The sequence below is a fragment of the Kwoniella dendrophila genome, chromosome 1, assembly GCF_036810415.1.
Source record: "Kwoniella dendrophila CBS 6074 chromosome 1, complete sequence".
Lineage (NCBI taxonomy): Eukaryota > Fungi > Basidiomycota > Tremellomycetes > Tremellales > Cryptococcaceae > Kwoniella > Kwoniella dendrophila.
This window is the reverse complement of record NC_089476.1, coordinates 1,947,089-1,964,569: the sequence shown is the minus strand read 5'-3', so window position 1 is coordinate 1,964,569 and position 17,481 is coordinate 1,947,089. Positions and strand designations below refer to the sequence as shown.

General features: G+C 37.3%; 6 protein-coding genes across 6 annotated transcripts; 2 read left to right on the top strand and 4 right to left on the bottom strand.

The window, feature by feature from the left end:
• Positions 1-521: 521 nt before the first annotated feature.
• Positions 522-4,453, bottom strand: L201_000707 (uncharacterized protein; the record flags this gene model as incomplete). Its single annotated transcript, XM_066216506.1, has 8 exons — positions 522-1,279; positions 1,361-2,311; positions 2,357-3,135; positions 3,212-3,413; positions 3,483-3,798; positions 3,857-3,909; positions 3,977-4,100; positions 4,199-4,453. 8 exons carry the CDS (start codon positions 4,451-4,453, stop codon positions 522-524), a joined length of 3,438 nt encoding a protein of 1,145 aa, XP_066072603.1.
• A 682-nt stretch (positions 4,454-5,135) lies between these two features.
• L201_000706 (uncharacterized protein) lies at positions 5,136-5,634 on the bottom strand (the record flags this gene model as incomplete). The annotated part of the gene is made up of 3 exons (XM_066216505.1): positions 5,136-5,278; positions 5,359-5,450; positions 5,576-5,634. The coding sequence occupies 3 exons, from the start codon at positions 5,632-5,634 to the stop codon at positions 5,136-5,138; spliced, it is 294 nt and encodes a 97-aa protein (XP_066072602.1).
• Positions 5,635-5,950: 316 nt separating this feature from the next.
• On the top strand, positions 5,951-10,521 carry L201_000705 (uncharacterized protein; the record flags this gene model as incomplete). The annotated part of the gene is made up of 15 exons (XM_066216504.1): positions 5,951-6,082; positions 6,141-6,191; positions 6,261-7,254; positions 7,314-7,438; positions 7,517-7,975; positions 8,025-8,100; positions 8,157-8,721; positions 8,780-8,874; positions 8,951-9,192; positions 9,267-9,673; positions 9,773-9,866; positions 9,954-10,002; positions 10,098-10,178; positions 10,267-10,314; positions 10,415-10,521. The coding sequence occupies 15 exons, from the start codon at positions 5,951-5,953 to the stop codon at positions 10,519-10,521; spliced, it is 3,525 nt and encodes a 1,174-aa protein (XP_066072601.1).
• Positions 10,522-10,895: 374 nt separating this feature from the next.
• Positions 10,896-12,234, bottom strand: L201_000704 (uncharacterized protein; the record flags this gene model as incomplete). Its single annotated transcript, XM_066216503.1, has 7 exons — positions 10,896-10,965; positions 11,082-11,305; positions 11,572-11,718; positions 11,801-11,856; positions 11,913-11,983; positions 12,102-12,124; positions 12,205-12,234. The coding sequence occupies 7 exons, from the start codon at positions 12,232-12,234 to the stop codon at positions 10,896-10,898; spliced, it is 621 nt and encodes a 206-aa protein (XP_066072600.1).
• Positions 12,235-12,743: 509 nt separating this feature from the next.
• L201_000703 (uncharacterized protein) lies at positions 12,744-14,424 on the top strand (the record flags this gene model as incomplete). The annotated part of the gene is made up of 5 exons (XM_066216502.1): positions 12,744-12,849; positions 12,930-13,017; positions 13,086-13,335; positions 13,445-14,045; positions 14,108-14,424. 5 exons carry the CDS (start codon positions 12,744-12,746, stop codon positions 14,422-14,424), a joined length of 1,362 nt encoding a protein of 453 aa, XP_066072599.1.
• A 214-nt stretch (positions 14,425-14,638) lies between these two features.
• On the bottom strand, positions 14,639-17,097 carry L201_000702 (uncharacterized protein; the record flags this gene model as incomplete). Its single annotated transcript, XM_066216501.1, has 11 exons — positions 14,639-14,950; positions 15,026-15,261; positions 15,319-15,409; positions 15,470-15,540; positions 15,613-15,758; positions 15,819-15,908; positions 15,969-16,073; positions 16,135-16,210; positions 16,298-16,402; positions 16,480-16,674; positions 16,839-17,097. The coding sequence occupies 11 exons, from the start codon at positions 17,095-17,097 to the stop codon at positions 14,639-14,641; spliced, it is 1,686 nt and encodes a 561-aa protein (XP_066072598.1).
• Positions 17,098-17,481: the final 384 nt, after the last annotated feature.

Below are 17,481 nucleotides of genomic sequence, written 5' to 3'. Positions count from 1 at the left end.
AGGAAGTATGTATAATAAAGATTAATCAATTGACTTTCCGCAATGAGTATTTTATACCGGCTCATGCTTCTCATTCTATTTATGTATGTAATAATGTTATCATCAATCGGTTTTCTTCTATGTCATAATTTCCATACGAGTAATAGTCATATTTATATTTGCAAATCAATTATGTACAAATTAATGACAGTCATGCACAACGTCATTCCATTCTCTCCCCTTGCGATGTAAGTTTGACAATGTCATTATCACATCTTGAAGTTGAATGCAGAACGATCAATTATAGCTGTACTGAAGCTGGATTTCATACTTTATACATACATGACTGACCATAAGGACAGATTGATTAGAATGCAAAACAAGGAAACCACAAATATATGTTAATATATATTATATATTATATGAAACTATAACACGGCGACACGACAAGTCACTGTTGAGTTTTATCTAGAAAAAACACTAACACTTCTTTTGATATACCGCAATAACAGGAACAACACAAATTCACACTTATTCACTTGCTAGTGTTCAGCTCTAGCAACTTCTTCAATATCATCTTCTTCAACTAAAAAACCATCCAAGATTTTCCTTATTCTTGAATTATTACTATTACTTTTACTTGTTGGAAGAATAGGTTCAACAGATATATCAACGTTATTACTACTATTCTGATTTTCATCTGATACTAATGAATTATGTTGAAGAGGTTTAGGTAAACCACCAGGATTATTTTCATTCATCCATTTTTCATTCCATAATTGATTAACTTTAATTCTTTTTTTATTATCTCTAGTTAATAATTTCCCAATTAGATCTTTAGCTTCTTTCGAAATTGTTTGCTGTTGAGAATCAGGATATGAATATAAACCTTTAGCAATTCTCATCATTCTTTTTCTACCTCTTAATTTTGGATCCATCATTAAATTTGGAGTTGAAGGTCTATTATTATTAGTATTTCCATTTCCATTTATTATACTTTCTTCATTATCTTCTTCACGATCAAAAGGTAATTCACCAATAATCATACCATACAATACAACTCCCATAGCCCAAGAATCAGTTTCTCTTCCATCATACGGTTTACCCATTATAATTTCAGGTGCAGCGAATGATTCAGATCCACATCTAGTTTGTAATAATGGTGAAGAGATTGAAATAAATCGGGATAATCCAAAATCAGTTAACTTAATTAGGGGTGAATTTTTAGGTAGCAAGTTTAACGGTATTGATCCTGTTGATGTAGGTTTCAGGTCGAATGGGTTCATAGTGAATAAAATGTCTAAAATTAGAAAATAATGGTTAATCGATTATTGTTTCACGAAATCATCAAATTGGTCAAAGTGTTAAACCAAAAACTCACTTTCCAACTTAATATCCCTATGTACAACACCAACTTCATGTAGCCAACCTACAGCTCTCGTTAATTCACTAAATATTCTTCTTACAAAACCTTCACCATTTCTATCCCATTCTTTTATATCTTCAGATTTCGGTGAAGGTAAAATCATTCTTTTCCTATTTTCTTCTACCGACATCAAATCAAACAATTCACCACCTTCCAATTGTTCCAATACCAAGACATGATGCGTCGGTGTAGTGAAACTATCTAGATAAGATACGATTGAAGGATGTGAAATATGCCTTAATACTTCAACTTCTCTTAAAAATGATATCCTAGTTCGGGAATCTTGTAAAGATAGTTGTCTATCCATCAATTTCAACGCTGCTACTTTATTACCACCTTCTTCAGTACTATCCATATTTGAATGGTACGAAGAAATAGGGATAGCAGACCAGACTGCTGAAAATGCTCCTTCTCCTAATTTCCTTTTCAATCTCCAACCTCTCTTTTTCGGCTGTGTAGAATCCCCTGTTACGTCTTGTTTATCACTTCCACTTATCTCACCTTGATCACCTTCTTCTTCAGGTTCGACAAAATCTCCAGATTTCACTTCAATACCTTCTTTAGCTTGGCTTTGTTCCCTTTCCAATTGTTGCGATTCCCTTCTACCATGTCCAGCTAATATTGGCCTTTTCTTGGTAGGAGTTGTATACTGGTTCACATCAGGTAAAGTAGGTAGAGTAGCTAATGGTTCATTCATATTATTGCTCTTCAAAAACCTTGAAGTCGCAGGTGAATAATTCGAAGTAGTGGAAGATTCAGGTAAACCAGCCATTGGATTAGAGACAGATCTCAATCGTGAGGTTGTACTAAACTCTTCAAAACCGAATTTCAAATCATCCCTTTGAGGCAATCCAGCATAAGCATATCCTTGATTTGAGGGAGAAGGTGAAGTTAAGTCTATTGATCCTACGCCCGTATTAGAACCGGAACCAGAACCAGACGCTATTGTACTACTTTCTGCCCAAGCGGAAGTCCACTGTTCCCTTTCCTTAATGTGATTCTGTTTTGGAGTCGTCCGACTTGTTGGCATACTAGTTGACCTCTCATCATTCTTGGTTAATCCACTAGGTAGCCCTCTACCTAATTTAGCAGCATTAGGTAAAGCTCTTGGTGGTATAGGTAAAGAATCTTTGACAGTAGAAGCGAAGAATAAGTCTGTTTTTGAGCTTGAACTTAAAGCTGGTGATATCAAGGGTGCATCATCCTTTACTGATGATGTTGAAAATACGCTTGCATTTGAACTTGATCTATCTCGTCCATAAGGTGCGGGGACGCTTAATTGAGCTAATCCAGCATGAGAAGGCGGTATATGTGAACTTGATGCCCAAGGTCTATTCATATCGTTTAAATGTATTGGTGATGGATTCGGCGTAAGTGAATCAAGAGAAGATTGTCTAGAGCTACTTTCACCTACTTCTGACGAACCATGAGCTAAAGCTGCTGCTCTAGCTGTTGGACCAGCTAAACGTTTGGTATCTAGATGAAGTCGTTCCGGGGATAAAAATGTAGGTGGTGCAATTGTTTTGCGAATAGGACTAGAAGGTCCGGGAGAGTTTTTGGGTGAAAAATATTCAGGAGGGCCATCCAATGGTGTTGGATGAGCGAATAAAGCTTTAGGTGATGTAGAATCATGTTCATTGTGGTTCTCAGAAGGTGAAGTTGGAGGTTGAAAACTTATGGGTGGAGCTGATGCCTTCGGTTTAGATGGCGTTGGAAAGGTTTCTATAGGACTGTGGTTGTATGGGTTTGCATATTGATCAGTATTTAGGGTTGCATAACAATAGGTCCTAATTGACTTGTACATACTTCAAATCCCCTCCTCCTACGTATCCCTTTATTAATTCCCATTCTTTAGATCCATTACCTACATTTGTACCAAGAGATGCAAGCGAATCAAGTGTTAATGTTCCACTTGTTTGTTGACGAAGTTCAGCTAGAGCTGAAGCTGAAAATGATTTAGGTAAAGGTACACGAGAAGGATCAAAGTTTCGACAAACAATGAATGCCTCTTTTGATAGGGAAAGCGATATCAGCCTCTCATGTGATATAAACTGATAAATAATGGCAGCTAACTCACCCCCACTACCCTTTCTGCTACTTCTAGGTTTTCTAACCCATACGCCACCTCGTCTACCATGCAGATCGTACCCATCTTTACCGATGTTCGCCTTATTTACGTTATTTACCTGCTCTTCTAGCTTATCCAACATATCTGAGCTGACTTCTTCAGGAAGATCAAATTCGTTGTATTGGGCTTCGGTTGATGATGGTCCAAAGAAAAAACACCTCAACTGAGATGCTAACAAAGCAGCTTGTGGATCAAGTGGTGATAAGAAGATCTTGAAGATGAGAGTAGAATGGGGAGCAAGAAGGGTAAGAGATAATGTTATAGCCTATATATAAACAACGCATTAGCTGGGTTACATCGCCTTTATTGACGAGTAAACTTACTGCGAGTAAGAGCTGCGAATGTAAATACGCATCCAGATCATGAACACCGGTGACTTTGTAGAGCAGTATCCCCGTCAGCATTTGCGAAGATCAGAAGAATCACCAGGGTAGTGCACTCACCATCAGGAGCACCATCACAAACTACCAAATCTGCTCTTCGACCTCCCAAAGCGTCTAACACAAGTGGGATGGTTGATGGGAGTGTAATATCAGTTTGTAGTATAGTTATATTTGGTAAACGTGCCTGTTTAATTTTAATATCGAACATCAGTTAGCTTATCTTGTGAATGTTATACTTCTGTAGTTCAGTTCCAGTATCGAATGAGGTTATCCATGACATACCATAGGTTGTAAATCAATAGAGACAACTTTCTTCCCTTTATTATCATTTTGAGAAGGGTTCAATTTTTGACCTAATACCTGGGACCAACTTCCAGGTGCAGCACATAAATCAACAGCAGTTTCTACTCCTGTAAATAAATCAAATTCTTCATCTAAATGTAACAATTTATAGGCTGATCTTGCTCTATATCCTGCTGATTTACCTAATCTATAATATACATCTCTATGATCTATAGATGATTTTGATGTTGGCATTTTATTTTGTTGATTATATCATTAAGCTGAAAAGTCTCGAATGTATCAAGAAGTACGATTGTACTGTAGCGGAATCAAGCAGTCTGCTGTAGAGTTGATGGGTCTGTGTTTATGCACAGCTACGATATTATAAGGATTGTAAATATATATTTCGATAAAGTAGATTGAAGGGGAAAATATGGATTTACAATATAATGAATTGAACAACTTATTCCGGGAAAAAGTGACAACCGAGGTCTCAGAATGATAGGGTGAAGGAAGATTGAGATTGATTTGTTTACAGATAAAGCCGTGAAATATACCTTATTTTATACATAAATTCTTTGATCACTTCCATCCTGCACATAAGAGGTACATATACAACACATTGTGTAGCCCAGCTGCTCTCAGCTAGTACTGCATGGGCGCGTCCTTATAGCACATAACAGTGGAAGAAAACTACTAGTAATGTTGGATGATAAGACTAATGATAAAATATAACCTTAGAACGGCTCTATCCGATCTCAACGGCATTTATTTTCTAGCAATATCATTACATTACAACAGATAGCATTATGCACGGACAGCTTCAAGGAGACCCTCGGTTTGAGACGATCGTGCGTGAAGGAAGTTGCTTTGAACCAAGATATATACGATACATGAACCATATGGAGAGGCTTATGTGGACCAACGTTCAAATCCACTACTTGTCCTTTTTCACTTCTGCTATACCTTTACCAGATGGAGGTGGAGGTAAAGGTCCTTCTAACCAAGCCACAACGATGTAACCTACTAAAACTATATTGGCTGCGATAATAGCTGAGATTGCAGAAGCTATGGTGTTGCCTATAGCGAAATCGCAGAGATCAGCTATACGTCACACAACTTACACATGCATGAAAACGCAGATGAGAGGAATATCTTACCTTTGGAAAAGTAATTTAAAACGAGAAAGTAGGTTCCTATAGGTGCTATGGCCATTGCCAAAGCAAAGATTATGAGTTTGTAAAGTACAGCCCTATATAATTCATCGATGTTGTCAACTTCCACCAGATGGATATGACACACTCTTAGCTCTTGATGTCTGATTTTATACTATGTGCTTCTGAAGGCCAAACTTCAATAGATATAAAATGTACTCACGGCTGCACAGTGTCAACTGGACCAGCAGCCATTCTACCTGTTGAGACGGGATTAACCATTTTTACGAAACGTGAATTTAGCTCAGGGAGCTTGATCTTCTTATCTGAGCTGATATTTGACTTGACACGAAGTAGTTGCTATGAATGCTTGTTAATGATGTTAAGAGAGAAAAGAGGAGTCGTTATTATATTATATCTGCACATCGTTCAGACTTTATCTTTGAGGTGAACCGTGCCTGAGCGGTTACACCCATGCAACCATGAAATCATCAGCAATAACATTAAATTCCTAACGTTACATCTTTATCATGTTTGACGGAGAAGTTTTCGCGTAGTCTGTATAACTACATAGTAGCCTGGACAGGCGGACACCATCATGGCTGCTTCAGAGATCAAACGAATTGCCTTATCGGATCCTCATTCGACTTTCCCACCAAGATTCGTTGTTGGTGGTCAGGTTTCGCAAAATGTTTCCGGTGATGTCAAGATGTACGAGTGGAATAGGGAGGTGAGTGTACAGACTAGTAAAGTACTTGGGTAACCTGCTAATTGATGAGGTTCTGTAGAAAGGGGAGATGGGAATGGTAGGTCTACAAACAGATGTTGGTCAAATAAGGGTAAGTCTTTCATACTGCTCAACGAATACCTAGATAACTAATATTATCGACGGATATATGTTTCGATAGTCTATGGCATGGTCACCATTACCTACACATCGAAATATAATAGCGACAGGATTATCTACTGGTAAAACGATAATACAATCATTATCATCTTCAACATTATCATTTCCATTATCTTTATCAAATTCAAATTCAGTTACTACTCAAACACAAACAACTAATATAATAGCTACATTAAATGTAAAATATAGTAGACCAGTAACATCAATATCATTTTCAAAATTAGATTCAAATTATTTAGCTACAGGATATGAAAAACATAGAAGTGAATATTCTTTATTAATTTGGGATATTTCTGATGCAATTCAAAATTCTCAATTACCTTCTGATTTTAATTCTAATGAAAATTGGGAAAGACCTCTAGAGAATAAATTGGAAGTTACAAATTTAACTGCAAAGATAAATGTTACATCTGAACCTAGACATATTCAACATTATTGTCCATCAGAAAATGTAAATTCAATTTCTTTTTTACCAAATTCAATTAATCAATTATTAGCTTCTGTTTCAAACAAAACTATTAGATTATATGATTTAAGATCACCTTCACCTCCATCAGGCTCTAAAAATCAAACTCAAGATCAAAGTCAAATCCCAGCAAATTCACCTAATGCTAATGTAAACACGACGATAAATCAAGGATCTAATAGTATAATTGGATCAAGTATACAATGGATGACTAGATCAGTTTATGGTTTAACACCAAATGAAGATAAAGATGGTTTATTTGCTAGTTTTGAAATCATACCTTCAGGTTCAAATACACATTCAATAGTTAAATTATGGGATATAAGGAAACCAGGTCAAGAAATTCTAAATTTAGATGTTCCAGGTAGTATAGTCAACTTAGAATGGAAAACGGGAGGTAATAGTGAAGGATTATTAGGTGTAGGTACAAGAGAAAAGGGTGTAGGTCTTTGGGAAATTATAGAAGGTAAAAGAGTTGAGGATGATAAAGTTGTAGAAGAATGGGTCACTTTAGGTGGAATGAGGCAAAGTAAGTCACTTGGCGTAAATAATGATTATCTTGCTTAATCTTTCGAATTTGCGATATAGTTGTCAAACCTAGATCAAATTTGCACTCTTTCACTTTTGCTCCTTCACAAACTGGTCAGGGTGATGTAATGTTCGTCTTGAAAGATGGCACAATAGGTATAGGACCTATAGGCACAGCTCCAATAGTAAGTGATATATCAACAAGAACGATTTTCCTACATTGTCTCCTTTTCCTGTTCTGACGTTCCGATCGAAATCTATAGTTCGCTGGCGGCCCTCAAGGAGACGTAGCGATATGCGCTCCATCATTACGAGTTCTGAATCCAGATGAAATACCAGAAGATTCCTCTCCCGATAACAAGGAACCGTCTAAATCACCTATACCTGCAACGCGTCCTGAACAAGAAGAACTTGAAGTCATACATAGAGCAAATCGATTCCAACTTGCACCTGAAAGAGTCACTCAATTGATAGCTGAACGATCGAGATCATCTTCACCCATGCCGCCTCATATACTTGGTACAGCAACTCCAGCAAGTGAGAAAACACCTTATGGAAGTATATCAGGACTAAGAGAATGGTATGAGGGTACTAAAAAGAGAGATCTGGTAGATGACGATGAGCAATTGATAGGTGGCTGGGAAGGTTGGAGAAGAACTTTAGGCAGTGACGTTGGTGCAGTGATGAGAAGAAGAGCAATGGAAGGTTATGGTCTTGATGATGTAAGTTTATAGTAAAGATAGAATATATGCTGATTTTCTTCAACATCAGTTCCTGCTCAACGCTGCTATAGCAACTAGACATCCCGGTAAAGAGCGTCTGGCAGGCATATGGGAATTTATAGACCGTGAGTCGACCGCATAGCTTCGGTGATAATATCGCTAACATTTATTATCATCGTAGACTTGACGAGAGTCATGTCGCCTCCTCTTTCCTCATATAGAGGATACAATTTGACCCATCATGGTGTTTACCCAATATGGTTTGGAATATCAAGTGATCAAACACAACCTTCATCACCAACTTCTATATACTCGGCGACGACATTAACGGATGGACCAAATCCGCAGCATTATTATAACCATCATTCTCATCATCCACCTTTAAAACATGCTTCAGCATCAGCAGCTTGGACATCATTAAAATCACAATCTACTACACCTATACCACCACATTCTAGACAATCTTCTTCACCAATGCCTCCTGGTACAAATACTCCAGCTCACACTCAAGTACAATCTCACAGAGAAAGGAAAGCATCAGATAGGCGAGGAGGAAATGAAATTGTTGTAGACAGAGATTATATTAGTGCAGTTGAAATGTTGAATGAAAGAAGAAGAGAGGTAGGTGGAATTGGTAGACCGGGTACTGTAAGAGCCGCAGTGGGTGGTGATAAGATGGAAATGAGGAAATTGATTTTGAGTATTTGTGGTGAAAATAGTGAAAGTGCAAAGGAAGAATTAGACAGGTAAGTTATGACAAATCCATTCACAAGAGTGACACCTTGAGCTAATGCCTCTTGTCAGACTCGTCGAAAGTGGTCAAAGGACGAAAGCTGCTTTCAGAGCTTATTTCGCTGGTGATGAAGCTGCCACTGTTAATATCTTGATGGCCAGTGAAGGTATGTCTGATATTCCGCTTCAATATTGTTCCACCATCATCATGGACACCTAGCCTGAGCTAACTCATGATTGTAGACCAGCATCATCGACTGTTGGGAAGTACTATAGCAGGATTCATGACTCAATCAGCTTCTGCACGAGGATCGGAATTCTTCAATTCACATTGGCAGGGCTTAGTCAACCGTGTTGATGATCCCTTCATTAGAGCCATACTGAGTAAAATTGGAGGTGATGATTGGGAATCTGTTTTGGAAGAAGAGGGTATACCTTTATTAGATAGAATAGGTGTTGGAGTACAATACCTAGATGACAGAGATGTAAGTTGACGGGAACATACAATATTGTACATAAGCTGACATTTCCATTGTAAATCTACGATCAATTGATGTAGTTTTCGGCATTTTTGAAAGGTAGATTAAGTAGATTAACTCGATCAAATTCATTACATTTATTAGGATTAACAGGATTATCAGGTGGACCTGGAATTTCTTTATTATCTAGATTTTTAGCTAGAACAGGTGATATTCAAACTGTTTCTATAATTTCATCATTATTTCATTTTAATAAATTAAATAAAAATGAATTGAAAAAAATTAAAATTTGGAAAGAAACTTATAGGAATATGTTAGATTCTTGGGGAATGTTTTCTGAAAGATGTGAATTTGATATTAAATCAAATGAATTACAACGTATTTTAATTCAAATTCAAAATCAAAACAATGGAGAAGGAGGATTCAATTTAAAAGATAAAGATGATTTGGAATTATATGCTTCAAGTGTTGGTGAAAGATGTCCTGTGTAAGTAATCTCGCTACACCATATCTGCTGCACCATATATGTTTTGACTTTATCATTATTGCTTGCTGACAAAGAAAAAACAAAAATCTGTACACTTAGCTGTAATAACCTTTTGTCAAAAGAAACTGAAAGTAGATTACATCGTAAACATGCTATCAAAGGTCATGTTAATGTTGGATGGCCAAGTGAAAGAGTAAGTTTCGAATCATGATGTCTAAATATCAGAAATGGTTATGAAGACTAAAGCTAAATCGACTTTTTTCGTTCTCCATTAATTCAGACTACAACGTGCATGTATTGTTCAGCCGCTTTACCTAGATGCGTAATTTGTGAGTATATAATCTCCTCTGGATAAGGTCTTCAAGCGATTTGTTTTATGGTAAAAAGAAAAAAAGAACGACTAATTTCATTCTCCTGATGATAGGCTTGATGCATGTAGATCCGCAGCGTCCACCTCCTTTAACAGGGTCGGGAATTGAAGATGATCATCCTGAACATATAACAGGTTAGTGACTAAGTCCTTTAATTGAATCGACTGTCATTTTAACAAACAGCAAAAAAAAAGATGAAAGCTTATTAAAACAAATCGATAGATACGATAGATGCAGCTTATGTTTGTTGTCTGACATGTCGACATGGAGGTGAGTCTTTTCGAAACCACCTCATCCTGTTTTTTTCGGTCTTATACAGTCTTTCCTATCAATACTAATGATTCGTCTGTTTTCTTGATGGTTTATGAAGGTCACGCAAGTCATATATTACCTTGGTTCGAAGGTGGTTTGGATGGTGGTTTACCACATTCGAAATGTCCGGTATATGGGTGCGAATGTGAATGTGCGAGTTTATAACGTCGTTTAATTAATAGCTACTTGATTGTTTGGCATCGTGGAATTCGTTCAGTAAACCAAGGAATGATTTATGTTGTAATCGTTTTGTAACAACCAAGGTGTATATATGCAAACATAAAAGCATTGGCCAGTTGAAACCATACCTGAACCAGTCAATGTCCTGCTTATCGTAAGGCGACTGAGTAAGGCGTAATAGAGTTGCATATACAAAGGAGAGAAAAAAAAAAAAACATCCATCTACGTTGTTTATAGATCCGAACAAATATATTTATATAGGAAATTAGTGGTTGGTGAAAATACGTATCAAAGAGAATTAAGAAGTGACGGTGAAAGGGTATAATGGAAAATGATCCAGTGGAGGGTCGTTGTGCTGTCTAACAATTACAACCGTAACTTTGTGAATTGTCTGAATCGATTCTAATTGGATCAGGGTAATCGTTGTATCTGAACAACATCAGAAAAGTCAGTCGCTTGCTCAAGGATTAAACACAAAGGATAATCGAATAGTTGATGGGTTCATCAAGAGTAAAGCTTCACAATGAAAACAACTGGAAACTCACAATTCAGTTTCAGCTTCTTGAGCCAAAGCATTCTTAGCAATAGTTTGGAAAGCTTGTTCAACATTTATAGCTTCTTTTGCTGAAGTTTCAAAATATGGTATATTGCCTTTGGCTTGACACCATGTCATTGCTCTTTTCTGTGATACCATTCTTTTTGATTCTTCCATATCAATTTTGTTACCTAATACTACAAATGGGAAGTTCTCTGGATCATGTGGAGAGGCCTAAGCGGAGTAAATAGTCAAAGAGCCTTGGTCAGCGGAAATTCCGATAATTTGTAATTAGGTCGCAATCCATCATATTCGAAAGTCAGAGAAGCCATTTCCGAATGTATAGCTTCACCGATCTATATTTGTCATTTGCCCATCAACGCCCTCAATGGACCAATTTCAGCTCTTCAGCATCGCATTCGTCTTTCTCCATCCATGATTCGCAACTTCAAGGTCCTCGTCCCAGGTAGCATGATGGATTCCACTGAAACTGTACTCACTTGAACCAAGAATTCATCTCTCCATCCGTCTAAAGCCTCAAAACTCTTGCTACTATTGACATCGTATACTAAAACGCAACAATCGGCACCTCGATAAAATGCTACACCGAGAGATTGGAACCGTTCTTGACCGGCTGTGTCCCAAAGCTATGAAGCAAGCAGGGTCAATACATATCACAGTATCCATGGATGATATCTGATTGTGGTCGACATGGGGAAGACGACTTACTTGCATAGTAACCACTCTATCATCAACCACTAATTCCCTTGTCAAGAAATCGGCACCTGGACAAGTCGATCAGCTGAGAATGCTCTGCAACCGTTCTATCAAATTGACTCACCGATAGTAGCTTTATATTGGTTTGAGAATCTTTTATTTACATATTGGTTCATAAGGGATGTTTTACCAACACTATTGCATATCACAAGAAATTAGTCTATGTGCGCAAATACACCTTGTCTTTCCCAACGCGTTGAAGCTACAAATTCATGCTAGCAACAACCAATATCGTTCCAAATGAATGACTTACCCAGAATCACCAAGGATGATAACCTATATTATGTTATCAGCTTAGATCACTTACTAGACGCACGAGTATCGGGATAGCCCGAAGTGCATTATCATCTACTCACCTTTAACAAAACCTTCTTCCTTGAAGCCATAATGATAATCTGTTCTGTAACTTGATGTCTACTTGCTGAACGCGATTAAATGAGATGTAGGTGTAAATAATTACAAAGCTATCGTGCAAATAGGTGGCAAGTAAGTATGAATGAGAATCAGAACAAGGATGAACTAAGGAAGATGTAACGTTCAACATCCCACAACCATTGCTATGACAGTTAACTGTTATATACATATATGGAAATTGCTTCTTTGGGTAATAAGTACGATTGCATGAGGCTGACATCATTCAAAAACCGGACATGACCGCTTTGTGAACGATAACGTTATATCTGTACGTTGTCTGATAACCGGGTCAAGTAGATTGATCATTCAAGCATCAAGTTGTCTTTCAGCTATATGGTACCAACGTATAACTTCTTATCCAGTCAGAACATAGCAAGCATTCACCAGCCAGAAATTAGAAACAAACAGGCGATATAAGCCTGCCTTCAGGTCAATCGCGAACCATACTGAACTTGGAGCGAAACATTGCAAGTTCACCCAAATGTCACCCATCGTTCACGGACCGCCAGAATGGCAAAATCAAATAAAGGAGAGACTGATGGCTAAACAAGCAGAGAATGAGGTATATAAAGATATAATAGATCAATGTAGGTTACAGAAGCCTCCTAGTATGAATCAGTTCTCCGGTGTACGCATTACCACTGATGACATGATCTCACTATTTCAGATAGAAGATTAGCTAGGACAACGAGGGAACTGAAAGTTCGTAATAGGGCTTTAGCGAAATCTGGCGGCGGACCATCCTCAGCTGAAGGGTGAGTCTATTCTGAGAGCGATGCCGATGTCCGAAATCACTGATCGAAGTACATATATATATATGTAGATCATCAGCATTACTATCGCATTTAGACGCACAATTGACTTCGTTAAGATCAGAATTATCAACATTATATCGTACTCAGGCAGCATCACAGAATAAGCAATTATCCATGGCGGATGCATTAAGGGATAGAGATGAAGAAGTTAAAGGATTAAGAGATGAATTGCGAGAATTAAGGGATCAAAGAGATCAAGCATATAGGAAAGATAGAGATTGGGAAGAGAAATGGAGAGTTAGGAATAAAGATATGGAGGTGCGTTGAAATCGAAAATTTAAGCAAAATCTTCATATAGATTTCAATCCATATACACTGAATAATGCTGACCATTTTCATTCAATACGGGTGAAATCCATCGATATAGACTTTAAATGATGAAGTTTTATCATTAAATTTAGAATTAACATCATTGGCAGAACAAAATCAATTATTACGTATAGATAATGGAAATTTATTACAAAGGTGGATTGATAAAATGAATTTAACTGCAGAAGAGATGAATAACGAATTTGAAAATGAAATGAAACAGAATGAAAATGCTCAACATGATGCTTTAGCTGAAGCTCAAAATGATTTACATAGCCAAGGAGAAGAACAAGAAGATATAATGGGCCCTGAAAAGTCCGTTTCTGTTAGTGATTCTACCAACTCTTTGGGAGAAAGTACAGTAGGTTTGGATAAAGGTAAATCGAAATTATCAAGCTCAAAAGAATTAAAAGGTAAACAGAGGATTACAATTACATCAAGTAAAACACCACCTCTAAAATCATCTCAAACTCTCAAAACACCTACTTCGTCATCCACTACACCTGTCAAAACAAGATCAACACCTTCATCACTTACAAACACAAGGACATCGAAACCTACACCTACAACTACACCAAATTCGACAAGTACACCGACACCTTCAATCAGAAATAGAAATGTATCTACAGCATCAAATTTAAACCCTTCTTCGTCTCAGAGTAGATTAAAAGAAAAGGAAAAAGCACACAAATCACAGGAAACCGAGAAAAAGGATTTTCAGTAATGCGGGAAGATATAAGTAAATCAACAACTAATGGATCTTCCCGCGGTGAAGAAGAAAAGATTGAAGAGGAAAATGATGATGAATGCAGATCAGCTGAAATGCCGAACGCTCATTTAATCCTTAATAATGATCAACAGCTTGGACAACTCAGTGAGGATATACAACCCGAAGCTGAAGAATGGGAATTATTAGATAGTAACGATACGAATCAATCTACCCAAAGTGTGACTCCAGATAAGCCAAATGAGTTGGTCATTTCTGATGAAGATGAAGAGGAAAAAGAGAGTTGGAAAGAAGCTAGAGACAATGTATAAGAACAGTAGACACCAGCTATTTATGTACCGCAGATAATAAGGCAATGTAATCTAGTTGTAAATGCTATGTGGTTCATCGAAGAGATTGTATATATGCTATTTTATACGAATGATGGATATCACCGAATCAAAAAATGATGAGCATGATCGACACTTCAATACTCAAAGTCTGATCAGATGAACGCAGATATATTAATGAACTCCCTCTATTTAATCATCGAATATCTTTACCGCCTTTAGTTGCGGTACTTGTCCCAAATTCACCTTTTTCTATACTAGCTATACTTGCATTTCTTCTATGTTGCCTCTTTGCTTGGGAATCAGTATCAACACCATTTTGTAGATGACTCTCTTGATGCTTTCTTTTCGTCGAAGTTGAATTAACAATTTCTAACATTGCTTTAATCCACTCTGATAAAGGTCTTCTTCTATTTTGGTTTCCTCCACCTCCAGATGTATTCGATAACTTAGTTGTATGGGCTAAAACAGGTAATTTCCTTAACGTTCTACCTGAAATTTCCAATTCCTAAAGAATAATCAAGTAAAGTTCGAATCAGCTTTGACAATCAGAATATGGTTTATTGTTAGAAGTATCACTTACATGACATCTTACTGCTAAAGCAGCTAAACCACCACTGTATCTTTTGGTTCTATCTTCTTGTATTTCCCAAGTTCCCTTGAAATCCATTGCTCTATCCACGTGAGATAAATCTCTTGATTTTATCATTCTCTTCGACATCATTTCATCTATACAACCTTTTAATATCGAATAAACTGCTTCTGGCGGTGGAAGTGGTACAAGTTCTAACATATCTACTCTTGACATGAATGCCTCGTCTATTACGTCAAAGCATGTCAGTTGAGGCGTACAAGGTGAAAATTAGTCGTATTTACCTATAGCATCCACCAAGTTTGAAGTAGTCATAACCAATACATTCTTCCTCGTCCTTAATCTATCCAGCTGTGTCAATAAGGCGTTTACGACCTAAAAATAGATGATCAGCTTAGGCCAGACAAATATAATTTTGGCAATAAGCTGACTCACTCTAAGCGAATCAGATGGTTCGGTTCCTGACATGGCAGCAGCTCTAGCAGCTGTTAAAGATTCCACTTCATCTGTATGAATATTGGTATTTCAGCTGACATAAGAGGAAGGAATCCAACAGCTAGTCATATCTGTATACTCACCTATCATCACCACAACAAACTGATCTTCGTCATCAACCTCTTTCGTTATCGTATCAAATAACTTTTGAACTAATTTTCCCGATTCTGAAAACCATTTACTGAATAATGAATGAGAATTGATTTCTATCAATTTCGCCGATGGATATCTAGTTTTCATTTATCAGCTGAGAGTCATCTTTATCAACAGAACTATATACGGGACCCACGTCGTATTCATTCTTATAGCTATTTTCTGTGCTATTGCTCTACATAACGATGTTTTACCTGTACCAGGTGGACCATGAAGTAACATTACCCTTAAAGCAATTAGGAGTCAGCTTATTAATTTATATCAGTATAGTAAACAGCTAACTGACCTATTCCAAGCTATCACATTGAAATCTACATTGCTTTCCGAGAAAAACGTTGTCGAGTAACAGTAATTCAGTAGACGAGATTTTAGATTATTCGGATATATCAAGCTAATAATATGAATATCAGTAACCTTTGAGTTAGACCATTCGAGGTTATAGGAAGACTCACGTATTCCATAAACCATCCAATTCCTGAGACGGTAAGGTCCTTATCGTAGCAGCAGTTACAGGGGATTCATCATCGTCTAAGCAAGACCAAATGGCAAGCCAAAACCAAACATCCAGTCAGAAATGCTATGTAAACCATTATGGTTAAACCCAAATCTGCTTACCGTCCAATTCATTGGTGAAGTCTTCGACAAATTCGTGTTTACTAGGCTGATAAATATGATATTCGAAGATGACCTCACGAATATCAACCGCTGTAATCCCTTGCGCTGTATACATGGATTTACTTATCAGCTTGATTATCTCGAAGCACAAACCGATCAGAAGCCCCGAGACTTTCGCTTACCACCCTCTTCTACCCAAATCCTATCTACTAATGCTAGAAGATCTTCTGAATCCGTTTGCCAACCTTTCAAATCTTTTCCCAGCTCTACACCCCCGATCATGCCCTGTATGTATTCAGCCACCAAGTACCTTACATGATCCTTTTTCTGTCGTATCTGACGATTATTCGCTAAAATGCTACTCAGTCGAATCTCAACTGTTATTTAAGATTACGAACAATAACTGACGATTAGCACTTCACCTGGTTTTCTATGTAGGCAAACATGCAACTTCTCATAAGAAGCAGAAGACGGGATACTATTGAATGACGAGAAGACTTCTTCCTCCTTACGTTGAAAGTCTACACAACTTCGAACTCACCGTGAACTACCGGTTTGTCTTCCTCATCTTCACTCAGTTCCGACTGACCATCTTGATCATCATCTATATGCATATTATCTGTACCGTTCTGATAATCATCTTCATCGTCATCATATTGGTTTGTACCTCCGTTTAGTCCATTGGCATCTGTCGATGTAGAAGCTATAGAATGCATTGAATTTGAAGTTGTGAATCCATTAAAACGATTTTCGTTGTTCGAGGAAGGTCTAGGTGGTTGAGGAGCTTCAAGAATCGGCATGTTGTATAAGGGTGTTATTCCATCGAAAAGTCGTGAATGGATTCTTTTTGATTTTTATTTCGTATCTCAGTAAAGGTGTGCAAGTCCCTCTTGAAGAAAAGTAGAAATAACGAAAGAAGGAAGGAAAGAATGTCAAAATACCATTATTCAGTTTAATTTCTCTTTGCTTTTGCGTTCAACCAAAAACAATGAAATCTCCTAGCCTCAGTTTTGACGCGTTTCTCTTTGATTTTTCAAGATTACGGAAGCAAAAAGGATAACAACAAAAATACCAGACCTCTACGAAAGATTAGGCGATTGATGTATTTTGCTCGGTTTTCAGTCTTATAATATCACCTATGCATATCATACTCTTGGATCTTACTTCATACATATCCTCTATTG